This window comes from Dromiciops gliroides, chromosome 3 (genome assembly GCF_019393635.1).
Source record: "Dromiciops gliroides isolate mDroGli1 chromosome 3, mDroGli1.pri, whole genome shotgun sequence".
NCBI lineage: Eukaryota > Metazoa > Chordata > Mammalia > Microbiotheria > Microbiotheriidae > Dromiciops > Dromiciops gliroides.
This window is the reverse complement of record NC_057863.1, coordinates 460,263,602-460,284,429: the sequence shown is the minus strand read 5'-3', so window position 1 is coordinate 460,284,429 and position 20,828 is coordinate 460,263,602. Positions and strand designations below refer to the sequence as shown.

Below are 20,828 nucleotides of genomic sequence, written 5' to 3'. Positions count from 1 at the left end.
GCTTGTTGTTGTTTTGCTGTTCAGTCATACCTGACTCTTCGTGACCCCATTTGAGGTTTTCTTGGTAGAGATACTGAAGTAGCTGGCCATTTTTTTCTCCAGCTCATTTTACATATGAGGAAACTGAGGCAAACAGAGTTAAGTGACTTGCACAGGGTCACACAGCTAGTTAGTGTCTGAAGCTGGATTGGAACTCATGTTGATGAGTAGTTCTGACCCCTGATTTTGCAGATAAGGGATACTCAGCTCAGCACTCTATCTAATATACCACCTAGATACCCAAAGCTTACATTCCAGCAATCAACAACCATTTAAGTACTTCTTATTGCCAAAGCACTGTGTTAGGCACTGGGAATAGAAAGGCAAAAAAAGAAATAATCCATGCCCTTGAAGAGACTGCATTCTAAACCTGGAAGGCAACAAATATCTATATAAGAGAATAAACAAAATAAATAGAAGACAATTGATTGTTAAGGAATTGCAGATTTCTGTCCTTTATCTGGATGTAATTTTGTAAAAGAAAAAGAATCAGGAAGCAGCCTTAAAACCCAGCAGCTATTTCAACAATCATTTGCCAAATAAAAATGCTGCGAAGTAGCACCCAAAATTATATTATAATTTTGAAGCAGCTCCCAAACCAAGACTTCATAGATCAGGACTTTGACTTTCCCACTTTCCTTACATCATGAAATTGATCATATAAAATGGGCAAATACTCTCATGGCACCAGATTTCAAGTTTCTTAGGTCCCCAAAATGTAGAACTTAATATCTACTATTTCTTTAAGAATTTTAGTTTCCAGCATCCCCCGAAGGAACATTACCAGGATTTCACCACCAGAGGACACTAGAGATCTATGTCTTTTCTAGGCAAGCAGACACACTTTAGAAAATGGTGCGGGCACATACAAACCATACATAACAAAAACGAGATAATCATTCAAAATCTCAAGTCTGAGATTTTTTTTTCCCCCTTAAACATTTTTCACAGGAACATCTCCCTCTCTGGTTGTTACTGGTCTGGCTTGTTTAAGTAAAGATCTTGGCCAGTAGGAGAGACCCCTTTCTTTCTTCTTTAAGCATACTATTAGTTCTTTACTATTTTCTAAGCCAAGTCTTCACGTAGGATATACTATATTTAAGAAAAATAATCTAAACAAAGAGATTCCACGTTTCCTTTCTTGTTCCCACATTTCTCTTCCTCTTGTCCATCAATGTTAAAAGCAATGAGGTCTTTTTTAAAGAATATATATATATATATATATATATATAAAACTGGAGGTAAAATATTGCTTTGATGGCCATTTTTGTGTAAGGAAAAAAGGACTGGATCATTTGCATTTATATCAATTCATTCCTAGATCATGTTACTAGTCCTTAGTCTTCACTAACTAAGTAAGTAACCTTGGAGAAGTAACCTCCTTTAGGCCTCAGCTTTCTTATATTTAACCTGAGAGGTTTTGACAAGATGAACTCCAAGTTTCCTTTCAGATTCAACACTCTGTGGTTCTATGATGAGCTGACTTTTCATAATGTGGAATGATTTATGAGGAAGTTCTATCCTATTGGTCCCCACTTAAAATGGGTTTGTCTGATTATTTTTTTCTTAAGACTTATAGGTCTTGGGGCAGCTAGATGGCACAGTGGATAGAGCACTGGCCCTGGAGTCAGGAGTACCTGAGTTCAAATCCAGCCTCAGACACTTAATACTTGACTAGCTGTGTGACCCTGGGCAAGTCACTTGACCCCAATTGCCTCACTAAAAAAAAAAAAAAAGACTTATAGGTCTTGAGGCAGTTAGGTGGCACAATGGATAAAGCACTGGCCCTGGATTCAGGAGGACTTGAGTTCATATCCAGCCTCAGAAAATTGACACTTACTAGCTGTGTGACACTGGGCAAGTCACTTAACCCTCATTGCCCTGCAAAAAACAAAACCAAACCAAAAAAACCTTATATATCTCTACTCCAGAAAAGTGCAATACATTTGATTCCTTTTTAGCAATATTGGGGTTAAATGAGGCTTTAGATAAAGGCAAGAAAGGCAAAAAAAAATGCCTATCCCTTTGTCCTTCCCTCCCAAATACACACAGAAAGAAACTAGAGAAACCATGCAGGGTAACATTAATAACCACACCTATTTCTCAAGCTTCATAAAGTTTCCAAAGCTCTTTTCTTCACAATAGCCCTGTGAGGTAGGTAGTGATTTATTATTCCCATTTTAGAGACAAAGTAACTGAGGCTCAAAGAAGTGAAGAAAATTGCTGATAAAGGAAAAAAATGTAAAGACTGCACGCATTCAGGGATGGGAGAATTAAATTTGACTAGAAACTTTTCCCCCTTCCTTCTACTTTTAGAGCTAAGCCATAGTTTTGCTTTATCAATTTTCACTTCATTTTACTTCACTTCACTTCACTAGATCACAATCCAAATTTCCCTTATCACCCTGTATTCATAATCAGATTTCCATGTCAGTTATTTCCAGGAAATTAGTTTGTTTTCTTTGCCCCACTCAGTTGGCTTAAAAGAAATCCTTGGGGCAGCTAGGTGGTGCAGTGGATAGAGCACCGGCCCTGGAGTCAGGAGTACCTGAGTTCAAATCCGGCCTCAGACACTTAACACTTACTAGCTGTGTGACCCTGGGCAAGTCACTTGACCCCAATTGCCTCACTAAAAAAAATAAATAAATAAAAGAAATCCTTGATGAATCAATAGGTTCAATTTAGATCAATATACTATGCCTTCTCCAAACTTCACAGGTTAACCTCCTTGGGATGTAGATATCACAAGTCTATTGGGAAATTTAGACATATTCCAACTCTGCTCATCTAAAAGCCAAATACAAGATTGGACAAAGAATTACAGTGCTAGAAGGGGTATTAGAGGCTATTTCATCAAATATGCTCATCTTACAGGTGAAGAAATTGAGAAAGGAGAAGTTAATTCCCCAAGGTCATACAACTATCTATTAGCAAAACCAAGACTAGCACCCCAGGTGTCTCCAGACTCTTCCTCATTCAGGACTCTTTCCACCATCCCTGAGGTTCTTAAACTTTTTGATCTTAGAACTCCTTTATGATTTTTAAAAATTATCAAGGACCTTCCCAAGACCTTTTGTTTATATCTATAAATATTTATTGCATTAGAAATTAAAACTCATCCAATTTTTAAATATTTATAATTCATTTAAAAATAAACCTTTCACATGTTAACATAAATAACATTTGAACTGAAAAAATAACTATATTTTTCCAAAACAAAGAAAATCAGTGAGAAGTGGTAGCATTTTACATATATCTGCATATTTCTTTCATGTCTAGCTTAATAGAAGACAGTTGGATTCTCATATCTGCTTCTGTATTCAATCTGTCATGATATGTTGTTTTGGTTAAAGTATATGAAGAAAATCCACCCTCACACAGATATGGAGTTGGAAAAGGGAGGAGCATTTTAATAGGCAAATAGCCTCTTGGTTACTATTAGGACCTTTGAATCACACTCTGAAAATCATCATTATGCTATAAGTTCTCTCTACAAGAAGAATATTAGATAGAGGGCTTTACTTATATTCAGGAGACCCAGGTTCAAATTCCATCTAATCCCATACTAGCTGCATGACTTTGGGCAAATCACTGAACCTCTCAGATAAAATCTTCATTCTGTAATGGGTCAAGGTTGCTGCATGAGTGATCCAAAGACTCAGTGAGCATATCTAGGGTCCCTCAAGAAATTTTAGTCCCAACCAAGGACTCCCCCATTAAGAAAACAGGCTCCAGGAAACAAACCGTCATCCCAAGGTGGTCAAGGCTTCAGATGAGGAGATGGAACAATTCAGAAAATAAGTTAAGTAGAGTCCATCAAGTCCAGCCTCTTCAATTTACAGATGAAGAAATTAAGGCTGAAATAAGTCAACTGACTCACTCAACTAGTTAAGAGAGGCAGGATTTTACGTCAGGTGTTCCCATCTTTCAATTCCAGGACCTTATCCAATGTACCACCTAGTAGTGAATAGTGAGAAGGGAAACAACTAGAATCTGGTGGGAGCAGAACAAATCAGGTCAAGGTTTGGGATACAATAGTCTTCAGGCTACAAAGGAAAGAGAATTGATTGTCCTATAGAGAAGAGTCTCTTCAGCCTTGGCATTCCCAGCCTTGACACTCTCTGTATATTCCTCCTAATAGCTGACACTTCCTCTACCTGGGCAGTGCACCTTCTCTCAATGTAGAGCTTAACTTAACTTAACTTAAGCACTATACTAGGTCCGTATCAGGACCTCCATGCTAGGGTTGCAAGCTGACCTGCAAAATTCTAAGTCAATTTAAGAAAACTAACCTCCAGCTAAAACAGCTTGGGATCAAGAATCTAATTGTTTCCCAAATTTGAGTGACTCGCCCAATGTCACACAGCTACTAGATATTGGAGGAAATACCCAAACTCTACACTCTTCCCCTTAAGTGCCTTTGTGTCCAAGTTGCCCTATCAACCTAACTTCCTATCAGTGTTACCCTGGGATGTTTAGCTACGGAGAGAACAAAGGAGACTAACTCTTTCTGCCTTAAATGATGACCTGCCTCATCTCTGATCTCTTTAAATCTGTTCTCAAGGTAAAGACCTGCCAAGGAGGTGACTCAGGGCCCTGACTCTGTATTAGCTTGCATGACCCTTGCTTAAATAATTTTATCTAACTCGAGACATTAGAAAGAGCCTGACTTGGAATCCTCTGTCTTTTGCTAGCCAGTTAAAGGAACAAATTCAGCTATGAATTAGAACCCTGGCAAGTCAAATAATATGGAGAGATCAGTTAGGGAACCTTGTTCTCAAACATGTAACTATCAGTTTGGTGAAAATTATAAGTCTGTGTCAGGACTTTTAACATATGCAGCAGAGGAATTGTAGTTGGAAAAAGACATTTTCCACCCTGCCTTCTGCCCATGCTCTCTTCCATATCTCAGGCAAGGGTTAATTTAAAACTTCTGTTTGTATGCTCTGGGGCTGAATAACCAAGCTTAAGTTGACAGATTGCAGCTGTACTTTGGCCAGATTATATTACTGCTCTGCTCAGTCAAAACATATAGCACTAAACAATTCACTTGGCTACCTGTTGGCCTCAGTGCAAGGTTATACTCCAGGTGTTTTCTTGTGGACTCACATATCTATGCTCTACTTCTGGCTGATTTTTCTAAATTCACAGTTAAGTTTTGTTTTTCCAGATAATTAACATAGCCTTGGGCAAATGCATTTCTCTTGAGAACACTACAGCTGTTCTGGAAGAGTGTGATGGTAGTAGCAAGGTACGTTGTAATGGGATTTTCTATAATGCTTACTGGGACTGATGGGTTAAGACTGTGGCCTTACACTCATTTAGAGAAATGAATCTTTGGCTTTTAGTGGTGTCTGTACACTAAGCCTGTGACTAGTGTCAAAAGTTCAAAGCCATTTTGACCACATCTCCAGGTCACAAGTAGACTCCCTAAGAGCTGAGAAAACCCCATGTCCCAATCATTGACGCACAGAGTGAGGGGTCAGGAGGCAGTATAGAGGATTCTGACTCCCTACATGCCCTTGTCTTAGGAATATTAAGGAAATCCCAGACCCTGAATCATGATGGGGATCCCCTATTACAAACTCTGCCAAATGAAAGATAGTTGAAGAAAGGTCAGGGACTCTCTTGATTCTGGGTAAGAACTTTGAATGGCCTCTTTTTCCTGTCCCCAACACAGCATGCTAGATGACTCTAACAATAATTATGTTTTATGTTACTAAATAAGCAGGATGATCAGCTAACCAGGATTAAACTAGAATTACCCTTAATCCACTGGTAGAAATGGGAAGAAGGAACATGGATGAAATGAGGTTGTTAGGCTTTTTTGGCTCCAACAATAAGAAAATTATTTCCCAATACAAGATTACCAGACTAAATTATTGGTATTTTCCAATAGAGTCCCCTCTCATACTTAAATCTAGGAGTACTTAGATTTTCACAATCATAAGCTATGCCCAGAGCAAAGACTAAGGCAGGATGTTGGAGCTTTTCTTGAGAGCATCCAATTTAGAAGGAACTAACAACTGTCCTTCAAGAGAAACAAATGAGTGTAGCACTGAATTAGCAAAATAAACTAGTTAAAATAAGTGGCTACCAGATGGTTTGGGTGAGCTACTTTCCTGTCTCACCCTCCCTAGTGGCCACTTCCCAAGCAGCAGACTTTCGTAGGTATCCCAAAGGAATTCTGACTCCTTTTGCTCCCCAATCAAGTGAGGGTGCAATTTGAGACATTCGCTCTGGGTTTATGACACTTGCCTTGATGTTAAAAATTACTATGTAAGGCTCAACCTATTCCCATTTCTCAAAATGAAGATCCTGACCCTACCACAGGTTGCTCCTCATGGCATCTGGGGAAGAAGCGCCTTGGGTTATAACTTCTCTTCTCTAATTGGAGTCCTCTTGTGACTTTCTCTTAAAGCAGGTTGTTCTTGTAATTGGGTATTTGTGGGAGTGGGGAGGGAGTGGGTTGGGAGGATGTTCTGAGAGGGGAAGAGCAGGAATAAGAAACCAAAGAAAGCAGTTTGCAATCAGCTGTTGCTTATCAAAGTAGAGGCGGGAAGTTTTGCAAAGCAATCATGTTTGACCTATACCCAAGGCCATTATTGGTGAACTAAATAACCCCTCTGCTATATTCTGGCAGCAACAAATTCCAGAGTGTGATGGATCATGGAAATCCCAAGAATATGTTAGACTAGCACATCATCCAAAACTCCCTTTCTTTCTGTCCATGAAGATCAGAACAAAATGCCCTTTTACCACTAACCTATAGCCTTACTAGATAGTTCCTCTTCTTTCTCACACCACACAATATGTAGAGATAGTCAGTTCCCTTATTGAAGCCTTTGGGGCATACAGAAAAGAAATGAAAACTTTGGTAACAGCTGGTAAAGGGGAGGAAGAATGTCACTGGCCTACTTTACAGCCATAAGCTGCTAGAACTGGAAAGCACTTCTGGAACAGTCAGAGTCTAGAGCATGTAAATACATCCCTGCCTAGCTCTGCCAATTTGCATAAGCCAGAGTCCTAGTCATTTGGACAGGCAAGTGTCAGGTAAAACATACAATCAGAATTGAAAAGATGAGCCTCTCTCCCAGGACTATACTTCTTTAAACTGGTACTGCTAGCTACCTAACACCTGCTATATAGTCATTAGAATGTTTGGTACATATGAGGGTGAGGCTGGGGAAAAATTCAGGCATTGGGAAATTTCATGTGATGGTATAAACATTTAACAGGACATGCCTTTATGGTACCCATGTGCAAGTAGGAACTAGTTGTACTGAGGAGTGGGTAGGGGAACAAAACAAACTTTCTGGTGATCATGATTATTGTTGATAGTAATCTACTAATTATTCCCACAGTCCCAACAGTTCAACTACACTTGGTTGAAACTTATTAAACATGGAGACAGGTGCTTAGCACCTGTCCCTATTGTAGGAGACCTGAGCCTGTACCCGTGTGATAACAGAAACAAAAAGCTAAAATGGTTACATAAATTGATGGGAGTCCTTCATCCTGAACAGGTAAGTAGAATGCTTATGTCTATTAAAAAAAAAAAAACAACTTGTTCAGCTTTCACTTAAACCAAGCATAAAATCTCTATTTTGAGCCTCCTAAATCATGTGTTTTGCATTTGCTTGGTAATAATGGAAGCTCCATAAAGATTGATGGAGAGAGGCAAATGTATACATTTTTAATGGTTGCCTTAGTCCTTTCTACCCCCTCTTCCTGTGCTTCTCCAGAGAAAACCCATTATTCCAGCTGCAGATAGGTGCCATCAGTCACACTGCTGTGATCATCTTTGTTTCCAATAGCTGTTTCTCTTGGTCAATAACAACACTGATATTGGGGCTGATAGGCTGGAATGGAGGCTTCACCTCTTCCAAGATGACCTCTTAGAGGCAATGTTTGGATAATCTAAGATACTCAGGGACCTGCTCTACACTAAATTAGGAAGTAAATGGGGTTGACCATCATCCTCTTGGGTACCCCTTGCTATCCTCATTCTTACCTAGTTCTCATGCTCTCTCCCCACCCTTCTCTTACTGAGACGTATCAGATATACACATGCACATTAAGTGTAAGTATAAATATCCGATTAGGTTTCAAGTATTGCTTGTTCTAAAAGTAATTGCACTGTAATAGTGGACAAAGCTATAAATCAAAGAAATAATGCTCAGTGATGGAATTTCAAGACTCTTGCTTGGGGGGAGCAGGGTGTGTATGAAGGGAAGAGATTTCCTCATGTTCCTAAAATCACATTTGTAAGCAGCCATCTCTTTCCCCTGGGTATAAGGCCTTCTTGAAGACAGAGAAGACAAGGGGCCAGCTCTAGAGAAAACATTCAAATTGGAAAAATATGTCTTTGGTACTCATCCACTCCTTCTGATGCCCTTGCCAAGCATCCATTCTATTCACGAAATCTTCCAGCTATCTACTGGGATACCATACTATAGCTGAGCAAATTTATTCTTGATTTCCTTCATGTCAAAAATCATCATATGTAGAATTTCAGAGGTGTATGGGACCTTAAGGATCATCTAATTCAACCCTCTCATTTTACAGATGAGGAAACTGAGCCCCAGAGAGAAACTGAGAAACCAAAGCTCTAGATAGTCAATCAGACAGCTTGTTAATGGCAAAGCCAGAATTAGAATCTGGGTCTTTGGATTTCCAGTCCGGTGTTCTATCTATTATATCATGCCATCCTCCACACTATTTGGGATTATTTCTTGTGGCTAGTTCATTATTAGCCATTATTTCCTGTGGTTTATCCATCACCATCCTTCTCACTTTGAACTAAGAAGGGCTGTGAGGAAATAGGACATGGAATGGAAGGAGTGAAGCATGAGGCATAAAATAGGGAAAAGGATAAAGAGTCTTATCCTAGGCTGATAGGATGGTATAAAGGGGAAGATGGGAGGTCTTCTCACTTAAGATCCTACTCTATGTGAGGGTGACAGTTTTATGGAGTTAATCGGACAAAGTAATCCCTGCTGATGTGTAAACTCGGTAATTTGAGCTAGAAGAGTGTTATAAAAATAGTGGGTATTCAAAATTGTTTGGTTTATATGAGTAATATAATGATTTAAATAAAAATGTATATGTCTGGACAGGTAAGTAGCACAGTGGATAAAGCACTGGCCCTGGATTCAGGAAGACCTGAGTTTGAATCTAACCTCAGACACTTGAAACGTATTAGTTGTGTGACCCTGGTGTGAGGGCCAAAATTTGATATACAGAACGTTATTTGAGTGACTCGCCATAATATTGGGGTCCTGGAAATATGAGGGACCTTTTAGGTTCACCCTCCCCTCTGAACTGCCCTTTTTAGATATTTCTCCCAGGCCAATAAGAAAGGAGCCTCTAAGCTTAATTCACAAAAGGATCAGATTTTATTACTTGGGAATTAATTAAACAACAAAGGTGAAACTAATAAAAATCAAGGATAAGGAAATAGGAAAATAGAAATACAGCTAAATACTCTTAACTCTAAACTTAACCTATTCAATCCTCAGGCTGTTTCCAATTAAGCTAGTTCAAAGGAATTTAGGGTTTTCAGTAATTAATTCACCAAACCGGGACCACTGGGGAAAAAAACCAGCCACCTGAGACAGAGCACTCACACCACCACCACCGCAAGGGGAAAAGAAGAGACTGCCAGATGCTAGCGTTCAGGAAGAAGGCTAGCATTCTGGAAGAACCCTCTGCCTCCCTTCAGGGAGCATTCAATCTTTCCTCCCCAAAAAGGGGAGGTCCTTCAAAAGTTGCCTATGGTGAGTTCTCCTTCTGACCTCAGTAGCATACTTAACCTTGGGGTGGGCCAGGTGTGGCCCCTCCCAAATGAGTCAGCTAAAAATGGCAATATTAATCTTTACCACAAATAATTTTTACCACACTGGGAAAGTCATTTAACTCTCATTGTACCCCCCCAAAGGTATATGTCTCCAGAAGGCCTATTAAAAAATGATATAAACGGGGGAGCTAGGTGGCACAGTGGATGGGACACCAGCCCTGGATTCAGTAGGACTTGAGTTCGGGTTGGGTCTCAGACACTTGACAGATTCACTGGCTGTGTGACCCTGGGCAAGTCACTTGACCTTCATTGCCCTGCAAAAAAAAATTATATATATATATATATATATATGTATATATGTATATATGTATATGTATGTATATATATGTATGTATGTAAATGGCAAGGATTTCAAGGACCGTCACAGGAGAGTAGTAAAAGTTATTTGGAAATAGATTTAACTTTTGGCAGCCTAAGGGAATAGGGAACATATGACTTAGGATACCTTCAAATAGGGATAGGCATCTTAAGGCACCTACCCTTTTCAAAGTCCCCTTTTGCACAAGCACAACTTTTCTGTTTTCAAATCTTTTGTCTAAATTCCCTGATGAAGAAAAAGAGACTATCTAAAGCAGAGGTTCTTAACATAGGGTCATTAGACCACTTAAAGGGTGGTCCATAGATAGATTTCAGGGAGTCTGTGACCTTGGAATGAAAAAAATCACATCTCTATTTTAACTCTAAGTGATTTCCTTTGTAATCTCATGCATTTTATTTTCCACATTTAAAACATTCTCCTGAAAAGGGATCTATAGGTTTCATCAGAATGCCAGAGGTCCATGATACAAAAAGAGTTTAAGAATCCCCAATCTAATGGAGAAAGGACAAGAATAAGTAGGAACCCAGATTAAAGGTCCAACTCTGCAATTTGCTAGCTGTGTAACCTCAAGCCTCTGCTGGTCAGAGGAAACCATGGTCATGAAACATATAGCCAGAAAAGGTTGGAAATCCACTATAAATACATAAAGCCCCACAGGAGCCCCAACATAGCAAAGAGGTAGGACAAATGCTTAGTTTGCCATAAGTTATCAATGAGAGCTACCAGCAAGAATTTCAGGAAACTAATGATCTCACTTCCAGCAGGCATACAATGTAAAGGGAATTTTGCAATGACCTTTAGATATTGTGGTATGTTTGCTTTTAACCTGTGCCAAATAATAGATAGTTTGCACAAAGTGCAGATAGGTCTCTCTTCTGAAGAAGGAGGTAAAAGGGATGGAAGATGCCCTTCCCTTCTTGAAGTAAACTGAGAAAATAAAAGTCTCCTGGAAAAAAATAAAGGAAATGCTTCAAGGGAAAGCAAAGATGATAACAGGAGCTGAAGAAGCAGAAAAGTATTTTCATCTGTGTCAGGAGGCTAAGGATGGGATAATGTGATATGAAGGAACAGGGGGAGAAAGGCTACTAAATGCTTGGAACCAAGTAATATTTATGAGGGTTTTTTCCCCAAAAAGGAGGAAATAATACCCTCTGGGGCAGCTTCTTATTGTCTAAAAAATGATGTGGATTCATGAGAGCTGTAAGGAGAGAGGTGATCTTTTAATGGTCAAACTGAAAAACAATTATAGTAGTGGCTGGTGACTCCTTTCTGAGGAGTGTAAAATTACATACTGGTTAATCTGACAAAAACAAATTGAGAGATCTACTGTATTTGGGCGATGTATCCAGAATATGATGGAGAACCTCCCAAGACTTGTCAAAACTGACAAGCACTACCCACTTCTGGTGATTCATGTGGGGATGAATGATAATGCCAGAAGGTACCAAGAATTATTCTGAGCATGAAACTGAATATTTTAGAAGTATAGATGGCATGTTCATCATTGCTTCCTATTAAAAGAAGGGGATTCATAAGAGAAAGGTGAATTTGGGAAGTGAAAAGTTGGGGAAGCTGATGTCTGGAACATTTCTGGATTAGAACTTAAAATATAGGAATACTTAATTCTTGACCAAGAGGTGAAGGATAGTTAACAGAGTTAAAAATTTGTCTTGGGTCTTGTGAATAGGAAGTATTTAGACTAAAAAAGTGAAAAAGAAGAAAACTGCCTGTATTTTCCAAGTTAGATTCTGCAAAGGATAGCAGGTAGAATATAGGAATAATAATATCAGTAGATAGAACCACTAATTTATGAGACAATATCAAAGAAGACAGCCACTAACAAAACCTATAGCCAGCAATAAACCCCCTGACCTATGATGTCTATATGCCAATGAATTTAATTGTACAATATGTGAGGTGAATTAAACATCCTAATGCAAGGAAATAAATGCAGCTCTATAGGAATTTGAGTGTTAGAATGGGCTTCATGATTGGAATATGGCTATGGAATAGCATGCCACATTCAAAAGGCATATCAGAAGCAATCTATTCTAAATGGAAGTTAAGTGACTCACTCAAGGTCACACAGGTATCAAATGTCAGAGGTACAATTTGAACCCAGGCCCTCAGAATTTGTATTGTATCCCTTGTACCATACTGACTCCTGAAAAGAAGGGAACCCTCTTCCTTAAGGAATCAAACTGAAAGGATCTGCCCACAGACACGTGTATGACCCTGGGCAAGTCATTTAATCTGTTTAGCCTTCAGTTTCCTTATCTGTAAAACGAAGAAGTGTACTAGATTGCCTTTACAATTGCTCCCATCTATAAATCTATGATCCTACAACTTTTAAAAGTTATGTTTGGGCCAAGAAGAAGATGAAAAGAAGAATATCAACCGGTCAATCAATCAGTAAACATTTATTAATCACCCACTACATGCCAGATGCTGTGCTAAGTATATGACTACTTCTGAGGGAGAATAGGATAACTGAAAGAAGACAGAATTATTTAACTTGTTTTATTTCTCTTTGTTAAGGGGAATGGTCTTTGGATGGGGAGGCTTAGAAGCAAAAAAGCAAAAAATAAAAACTCTAACAGGTAGTTGAAACCCAAGTTAAGTGTGGAGAGACTAAGAAAACAGCAAGTAGCTTTCTTCAGTGAGTTAAAGCCACATGGACCAAAGTAGCTACCTCCCAAGATACTGAAAGGACTTGCAGGTGGGAATGTTGTCTGCCATCTGAAGGAACATAGAAAACATGAGAGGAGCCACAGGACAAAAGATGGACAAATGCCTAGTTTTCACAAAAGGAAATAGGGCAGAGTTCTCACAAGTCAATACTTTTGACTTCAAATCCTGGTAAAATTCTCAAATATTATTAAAAGTATTTGTGATTGGGGCAGCTAGATGGCTCAGTGGATAGAGCACTGGCCTTGGAGTCAGGAGTACCTACCTGAGTTCAAATCCGGCCTCAGACCCTTAACACTTACTAGCTGTGTGACCCTGGGCAAGTCACTCAACCCCAATTGCCTCACTAAAAAAAAAAAAAAAAGTATTTGTGATCATTTAGAAATGGAATTGGTGATCACCAAGATGGCTTCATCAAGAACAAGTCATGTCAAACTAACCTCATTTCTTTTCTTTCTCTTTTCTTTCTTTTTTTTTTTTTTGCTGGGCAATTAGGGTTAAGTGACTTGCCCAAGGTCACACAGCTAGTACAACTCAAGGGTCTGAGGCCGGATTTGAACTCAGGTCCTCCTGAATCCAGGGCCGGTGCTTTATCCACTGCGTCACATAGCTACCCCATTTCTTTTTTATGATATAGTTACTAGACTGATGGATTGGGGGACTCTTTTAAAAAGACAGGTGACTCCCAATCTTTTTTTTTTAATCTGAAGACTCTTTTTTACCTAAAAATATTCCTGAAAAGCCCACATGATAGTAGCATGAATATGTCAATAAACTCACTTTTTCTATATCTTGGCACCTAACTTTCTTCTTGCTTTAGCTTGTATGCTGTACCGTTAATAAAGATACAGTGTGTTCTACAACAGTGTTGTAGTCTGTAATAGAATTCCAAATAACATCACTTTTACTCTAAGATGTAGGGCTATGAGATGAATATATGCGTCAGGACTATAACTATCAGTTTTGGTGCCTGAGGCAAGCAGTACTAATTGGCCTTTACATCATCTTTTCAATTCATTACATGAACTTAACAAAAGTTGTTATGGCTTGAGCAGGAACAACAGTTAGTTTCTCTCATATTTCACAGGTGGTCATTATTAAAAATGTGCATGTTTTAGTAGCTTCCTATTTTAACTAATTGCATTTTTTTTTACCAGCTAGGTATTCAGCTCCTAGTTATTAAGTGAGTGTTTCTAGCTCCTGGAGTCCATGTGTTAAATATTTGTATCCTCTAAATTTAACAGGCCTGAGGCAAAGCCCTCTTACCCTATTCTAGTTATTGTTCTGATAACATGTAAAATGTGGTATCTTGACGTATGAACAGGAGATTTCTCATTCTTAGAAAAACTTGGAAATGTTTTTAATAGTGGCAACACAACATTTACATTTTTTAAAGTTCTTATAATTATCTAAACATTTGGCAAATGTCATCCTCTAGTCTCATTTTTACTTAAAATCGACCTATATTAACAGCACACTAAAGGGTTGTCATGACCCCAAAGAACTAACAGTCCCCCTGCCAACCCCCCCCCCAAACGCGCACGCGAGCGCAGACACACACACACACACACACACACACACACACACACTGCTAACATGAAGATTAAATCAAGGAAATAATTTTGCAGACTGAAAACCCCAGGCCAAATTCCAGTAAAACTAACCAGGAACTAGAACAGAGTTAGGCTTTGGTGGCTGATACAGTAAAACTGAGCTGAATGAGAGAAAGCAAGCAATCCACCAAAAACTCAGAGACTGAAAGTGATAGTATGAGTTCACCCAGTGAGATATGGTATGATCTTTAGCAAGCCAAGTAATCCTAAAAGTGAGACCATGAGCAGCAGTTCCCTCCCCTCCACTTTCACATCAGAAGGAAAGGAGTCATAATGCTGGCACATTATTTTTAAAAGATCATTAACCACGGGGAACTAGGTGGCACAGTGGATAAAGCACCGGTCTTGGATTTAGGAATACCTGGGTTCAAATCCGGCCTCGGACACTTGACACTTGCTAGCTGTGTGACCCTTGGCAAGTCATTTAACCCCCACTGCCCCCCCCCAAAAAAAATAAAAAATAAATAAATAAAGGTCATTAACAAGGGGCAGCTAGGTGGCACAGTGGATAAAGCACCGGCCCTGGATTCGAAAGGACCTCAGTTCAAATCCAGCCTCAGACACTTGACACTTACTAGCTGTGTGACCCTGGGCAAGTCACTTAACCCTCATTGCCTCACCAAAAAAAAAAAAAAAAAAAAAAAAAAAGGTCATTGACCATAAATGTTGGTTGTGATGATAGGATCATTGATTTAGAACAGGAGCAGAGATCATAGAGTCCAGCTTCCTCATTTTCCAGAGGAGAAAACAGTCCCAAAGATCTTCTTTCCCTTGTCCAGGATCATACAATTGGGAAGTATCTGAGAACCCAAGTCTACCTTATTTCCAGTAGCACACTACATATACTGCCTTTTTCTATCAAACTGCTTCAATTTCCAGGCCAGGCCCTAAAGCCCCATTTTAAAACACGATTAGCCTAAAGTATAGTACTATTGTACTTGTACTTAATGATCATTTACAACTATTTCTAAAATATATGTATATATATATATATACATATATTTCTAATATATTGTATATATATCTTTTTTTCTCAGTTCCAAATAGAAATGCCAAAAACGCAGTTGTTATCACTGACGTCTAGGGGCAGGACTCTATTGGGCTACAAGGTCCTGGGCACTGCTAACTTAGTAACTCTGTTACACAGTATAAGAGAAAGCACTACTCTAAGGTAGCATAAAGAAGATATCTCTCTAGGTCATTGTGTTGTGAATTTCAAAAGAAAAGTTGAACTCATCTCCATAGAAGACATTAGGGCTCTGTGCTCAGGCTTTCCTCCCATACTGAATGTATACATGGATTGTCCATAAGTTGAATGGTGGTAAAGTAAGGAATACTTAGGCAATCGATTTTTTAATATTAACATATGGGACATTCAATCTGGACTGTTCATGAGGATTTAGTTTTATATCATTATACCATAGACTAACTTCCTCATACATCAATGAATATATTCCTACACCACTTCTTTCCCACCCACCTCCAGCCAGTATATACTCAGATAATACGAACTGTATTATCTCTAAAAGGCATAATTAAGAAGGTAAATCTGAATAAAATATCTTAAGGCATTTTCAAACCAAATAGGGGGCAGCTAGGTGGCACAGTGGATAGAGCACCAGCCCTGGATTCAGGAGTACCTGAGTTCAAATCCGACCTCAGACACTTAACACTTGCTAGCTGTGTGACTCTGGGGAAGTCACTTAACCCCAATTGCCTCACCAAAAAAACAAACAAACAAACAAAAAACAAATAGGAGCACCTTTGGATTTCACTTGCAATTATCATGGGTAATTGAGAGAAACTTATAGTCTGAAGAGCATAAACTCATAGGCAAGGGCTAAGTAGGGCACCTACCTATTTGAAGAAAGAGTTCAGTAGATATTAAATGATAATATAAACTTCTGTCCTATTGGATCTGCCTTATGAGGATATCAACATTTAAATTGGCAGAGATTGCAATAAAAATATATTATTTCAAATACTTCTAGGACAATAGTCATGGAGCTTGAAGGGTCCTCAGATACTATTTAGTCCAAGCCCATCATTTTACAGATGTGGACAGAAGCTGAGGCCCAAAGGGGTTAAGTGATTTGTACAAGATCACATAGATAGTGCTAGAGGTGAGATCCGAACCCAGGTTCTCTCATTCTATGACTACGGTACCTCCCACTATACCATACTTCATCTACTTTAACATTTTATAAATAGAATCCTAATGCATGGGTTTACTTGAAAACTTAACAGCTTTGGGGCAGCTAGGTGGCCCAGTGGTTAGAGCACCAGCCCTGAATTCAGGAGGACCTGAGTTCAAATCCAGCCTCAGACACTTAATACTTAGTAGCTGTGTGACCCTGGGCAAGTCACTTAACCCCAATTGCCTCACCAAAAAAAAAATTAACAGCTTCTCTTTTATTTTGTTGCCATCAACTAATGAATCTTGCCATATTTTCTCTAGAGGGCACCTCATTTATAATTATTTCCTTTGAAGAAGCTAACTACTATTCACACCACCAAAGGATTGCTCTTTTCCTTCTCATATAACACAACAGAGTTTTGCTAGCTTAGATCCAAGATAGAGAGAAACTTCATAGCCTGCTAAAATATTTTGTAAAGACTATCCATTTATCACATGAACAGTTTTCAGAGGAAATACTAAGGAATAATAAAATTCATTATTTGTTGTTTTCATTGCTTGTTCCTGTTCCTTGTAAATGTTGACTGCTGAAATTAATTCAATGGTTTATTCCCATATCTTCTTTCTCTTTAGATGGATCACATTATTCTTGAACACTGGAAGCAGCTGAGGTGCTTAGAGGCAAGCCCTTCTGGAAAGACCCTGAAGGTGACTGCCTGTGATTCTATGAATCCATATCAGAAATGGAAATTTGAAGAATACTATGTAGCTTGAAGAGGAAGATAATCAGAGCCAAACCACGATATTCTCATCTAGTAAGGGTCATTAAACATTGGGAGAAGGATTTAAAATAATGCCACATTATTCAGTGGTGATTTCAACACCAATGGCACTTGAGGAAGAAAGTCTACACCTACATTAAGATGATGTCATGTAACTCAGGGGACTGTTTTCCAACTTTGGACTGGGGCCCTGCTTCAGCATTTGGCAACACTGAATTTGCTTTTCTCACTCAGATGTGCTAGAACTTCATCATCTCCCTCCACAAACTTCATTAAGATAGGCACATAATTAGATTTAATCCCAGAAATAATTGTGGAAGAAATCCATGGTACTATGAAAAGTTACTTGATGCCTATGGTAGTAACCAAAGATTGTCAATAATGGCCTAGTCTTTACTTCTGACTGCCTTTCTTATCTCAAACAAAAAGTTGCTTTATTGCCTGAGTTTCTCAGGCTGGTATGACCTCAGACGTTATTCTTAGTATGGGATGCTTTAAGGGTAGTATTGTGTGAAAGCAAGTGGACTGGTTATCTTTGCATGATTCTTTCTTAGACCATGAGTCTATGAAAAAAATTTAGGGGTGAAGAAGAGATCTTCAAATGTTTAAGTAACCTCTGGCTTGGCATGACTTCCCACTTCTCTTTGCTCTTCAAATTTCACTTGAACATCTTTGGCCATGTTCATAACTCTTTTAGCTAATATTGATCTAAAAGAACTAAAGATCTCACAATAAGAATTAAAGCACACCAATGTAACATTTAAAAGAACCTTCCACTTCCAGGACTATGATTCCACATTGGATAACAACACATTTTAAAAATAAGAAATTCAGGCATAATAATCAAAATATAGTGTGGGACCAAGGTAGGCAGTGTGAAGAGACCTGAAATAAAGGAAACAGAAAATAGAATACTAGAAGAAAAAGGTCCTTTTACCAAAAATAAAAATAAAACTCTTCCCCCAAATCTTGAAAATTTCTCTGAAACTGTAAATCTAATATGATTCAAACACACACAGAGGAGTGAAGAATAATGGACTCCTTAAAATCCATAATGTATATGGAGTAAAGGGAATAAGACAGAAGAAAATGAGTTAATCATCGCTCAGGAAACAGACAAAGAGAAACATCATATGAGTCTATGGGTGATAGAAGCAAAACATATGCTCAGGAGATTTTAATAGTGCTAATAACACATGAAAAACTTATTTGTTCAAAATTGAGCCTCTGAACTTTTCATGTATTCCTGTATTTGGTATGGAGTACAAAAAAGTACTAATGCACTTTTGATGCAAAATCAAGATCTACAGGAATAGAAAAACTTTTAAAATCAGGATAAAACATACAGATCTTAGACAACCCAACTGTGCCTTGACAGTTAAATAGACACTATTGTATAGAATAAAACTCCACTGTAGAACAACTCACCATAATTATAGGCTAAATTATGTCCCCTATGGACATAGTGACACATAGTCTATTTCTAACACTGTTAAAGAGAGAGAGAGCTAGAATATGTACATTATTCTTGTACCCCCTAATATGTGTTTATACATTCTCTTTGCCCCAAACATCTATTCCCTCTACCCTCTGTAATGATTGGAATGACGCCACCTACTGGAGACTTGCTGTGGAGAGCTCCACCATGAGGAAAATGCCTCAGAGGCATTGTGGCTTTTCCTTGGCGTCAGGAAATGACGCTTGCTCATGGGTGCTGTCTATCAAGTCTACCAGCCAATCAACTGGAGGAGCCTCCTATGGTCTGGGAGGAGACAGGAAGGAGGAAAGGGAGCCTGCGCAGAGAGCGCTGGCCTTTTGGCTTCCGGACTTGATGGTGGTGGGGGGCAGAGGACTTCACAGGAGATTTGAGGAAAGATAGGAATGCCAGGCTGTTAGAATTCTGTTCTCAATCTTTTTCTTTCTATTTTCCAATAAACCCTTAAAAACCTAAACTCGTTTTATCAGTGATTTTTAGTCAGTTTCCCCCAAACTGGGGGAACACATTAGAATCCACATTTAGAATCTTAAATTACACACCTCTGTGATCACAGAAAAAGAGTCAGCCTTTCTGTTTTACTGATAATGAAACTAAGGCTCAGAAAGGCCGTTGTCAAAAAATTAGTTGATAGAACCAGATCCAGTAATCTGTACATAATGACTCCATGGGATGATTACAGAACAAGGTGCTACTATACTATAAATTATCATATAAGAATTTTTACAAAATTTACAGAAATTTTAGGAGGTATGGGGAAAACAAGGCTGTGTTTAGACTTTTAGGCTTTGCCATTGCTTTGTTCAAACATAACTGGGATGGGGCAATTGAGCTATACCCCCAGAGCACAGAATTTATAAGAAGTAAATACCACTTACAATCTATTAGTATCATAGAAACAAAAGAGCTTTCCGCCTAATTAGTTGAAATAGTAAGCTACCAGAAAATATTTTGTAGTGTGCTTCCCTGCCCTTTACCTCTCCATCCTCTTTGCCATATCCCTTTTGCTCACCCTTGCAGCATTTGTCCAGGGCACAAAAATCCCTAGTTATGGCTCTGGCTTCAGATGGTAGAACTCCCATGCAAGCTGAATTGATAGTAAAAGTAGCATTTTTAGATCTGTCTCACTTTTTAAAATAGCAGTTTAAAATAGCAGTACAGTTCTCTGAAAGGATGGACGGGGAAGTTAGCTTTCCTCAGTACTTCATGGAACACTTTGTTCAAGTAATTGACATTGAGAATGAAATCACAGACAAGGGATGAAAGATAAGGCAATTCATCTCAAAACACAAAGCCATATGAAAAAAATACATGCCAGTCACCAAAAGAATGACCAAGTTACTGACCAAACTGAACATGCTGCCTGGGTGCCCAATGTCTCTGGGCCACCTCAAGTCAACTGTGAAATGTTTCAAGCTATTATTGTTGTTTCAGCCTGTAGTACTTTACTTCATAGCCAAAAGCAGACTTCTCAAAGAACATTCAACTTCATTCTCAGAAGGACTTAAATTCTGATAGTGGAACCAGCCGGAAAACCAACTTGAGATGTTTGGATATTTTGCACAAAGGGATTTTCTCCCATTTAGTCATTAGACTTCACCTTAACATATTTATCATACAAAGATATATTGAAGTCCATGTTGGGAATGTTGTAAGGATTTTTTTTAATACATCTTGTTTTTGTTCTTTCATATGCCTTAGATTTCTTAAAAAAAAAAAAACATGCTTTGTTCCATTCTTGCTTGGTAGTTCTATTAATGAAAAACATTTGTTAAGCACTTACTATTGAGCAAGTACTGTACCAAGCACTGGGAATATGAATGCAAAATTATGACAATCCTTACCCTTAAGCTTATATTATTATGGGGAAGATAACACATGAAGAGGAGTGCTGCC

The 20,828-nt window shown here is 38.6% G+C and overlaps 1 protein-coding gene across 1 annotated transcript in view; it reads left to right on the top strand.

The window, feature by feature from the left end:
• GALNT5 (polypeptide N-acetylgalactosaminyltransferase 5) overlaps nt 1-19,146 on the top strand; it is an 81,499-nt gene extending 62,353 nt beyond the window's left edge. The window contains exons 8-10 of the mRNA XM_043991333.1: nt 5,210-5,290; nt 7,404-7,565; nt 17,289-19,146. Coding sequence (XP_043847268.1) covers nt 5,210-5,290; nt 7,404-7,565; nt 17,289-17,429 — 384 coding nt within the window. The 3' untranslated portion in view covers nt 17,430-19,146. The remainder of the gene's footprint in view (nt 1-5,209; nt 5,291-7,403; nt 7,566-17,288) is intronic.
• Nucleotides 19,147-20,828: the final 1,682 nt, after the last annotated feature.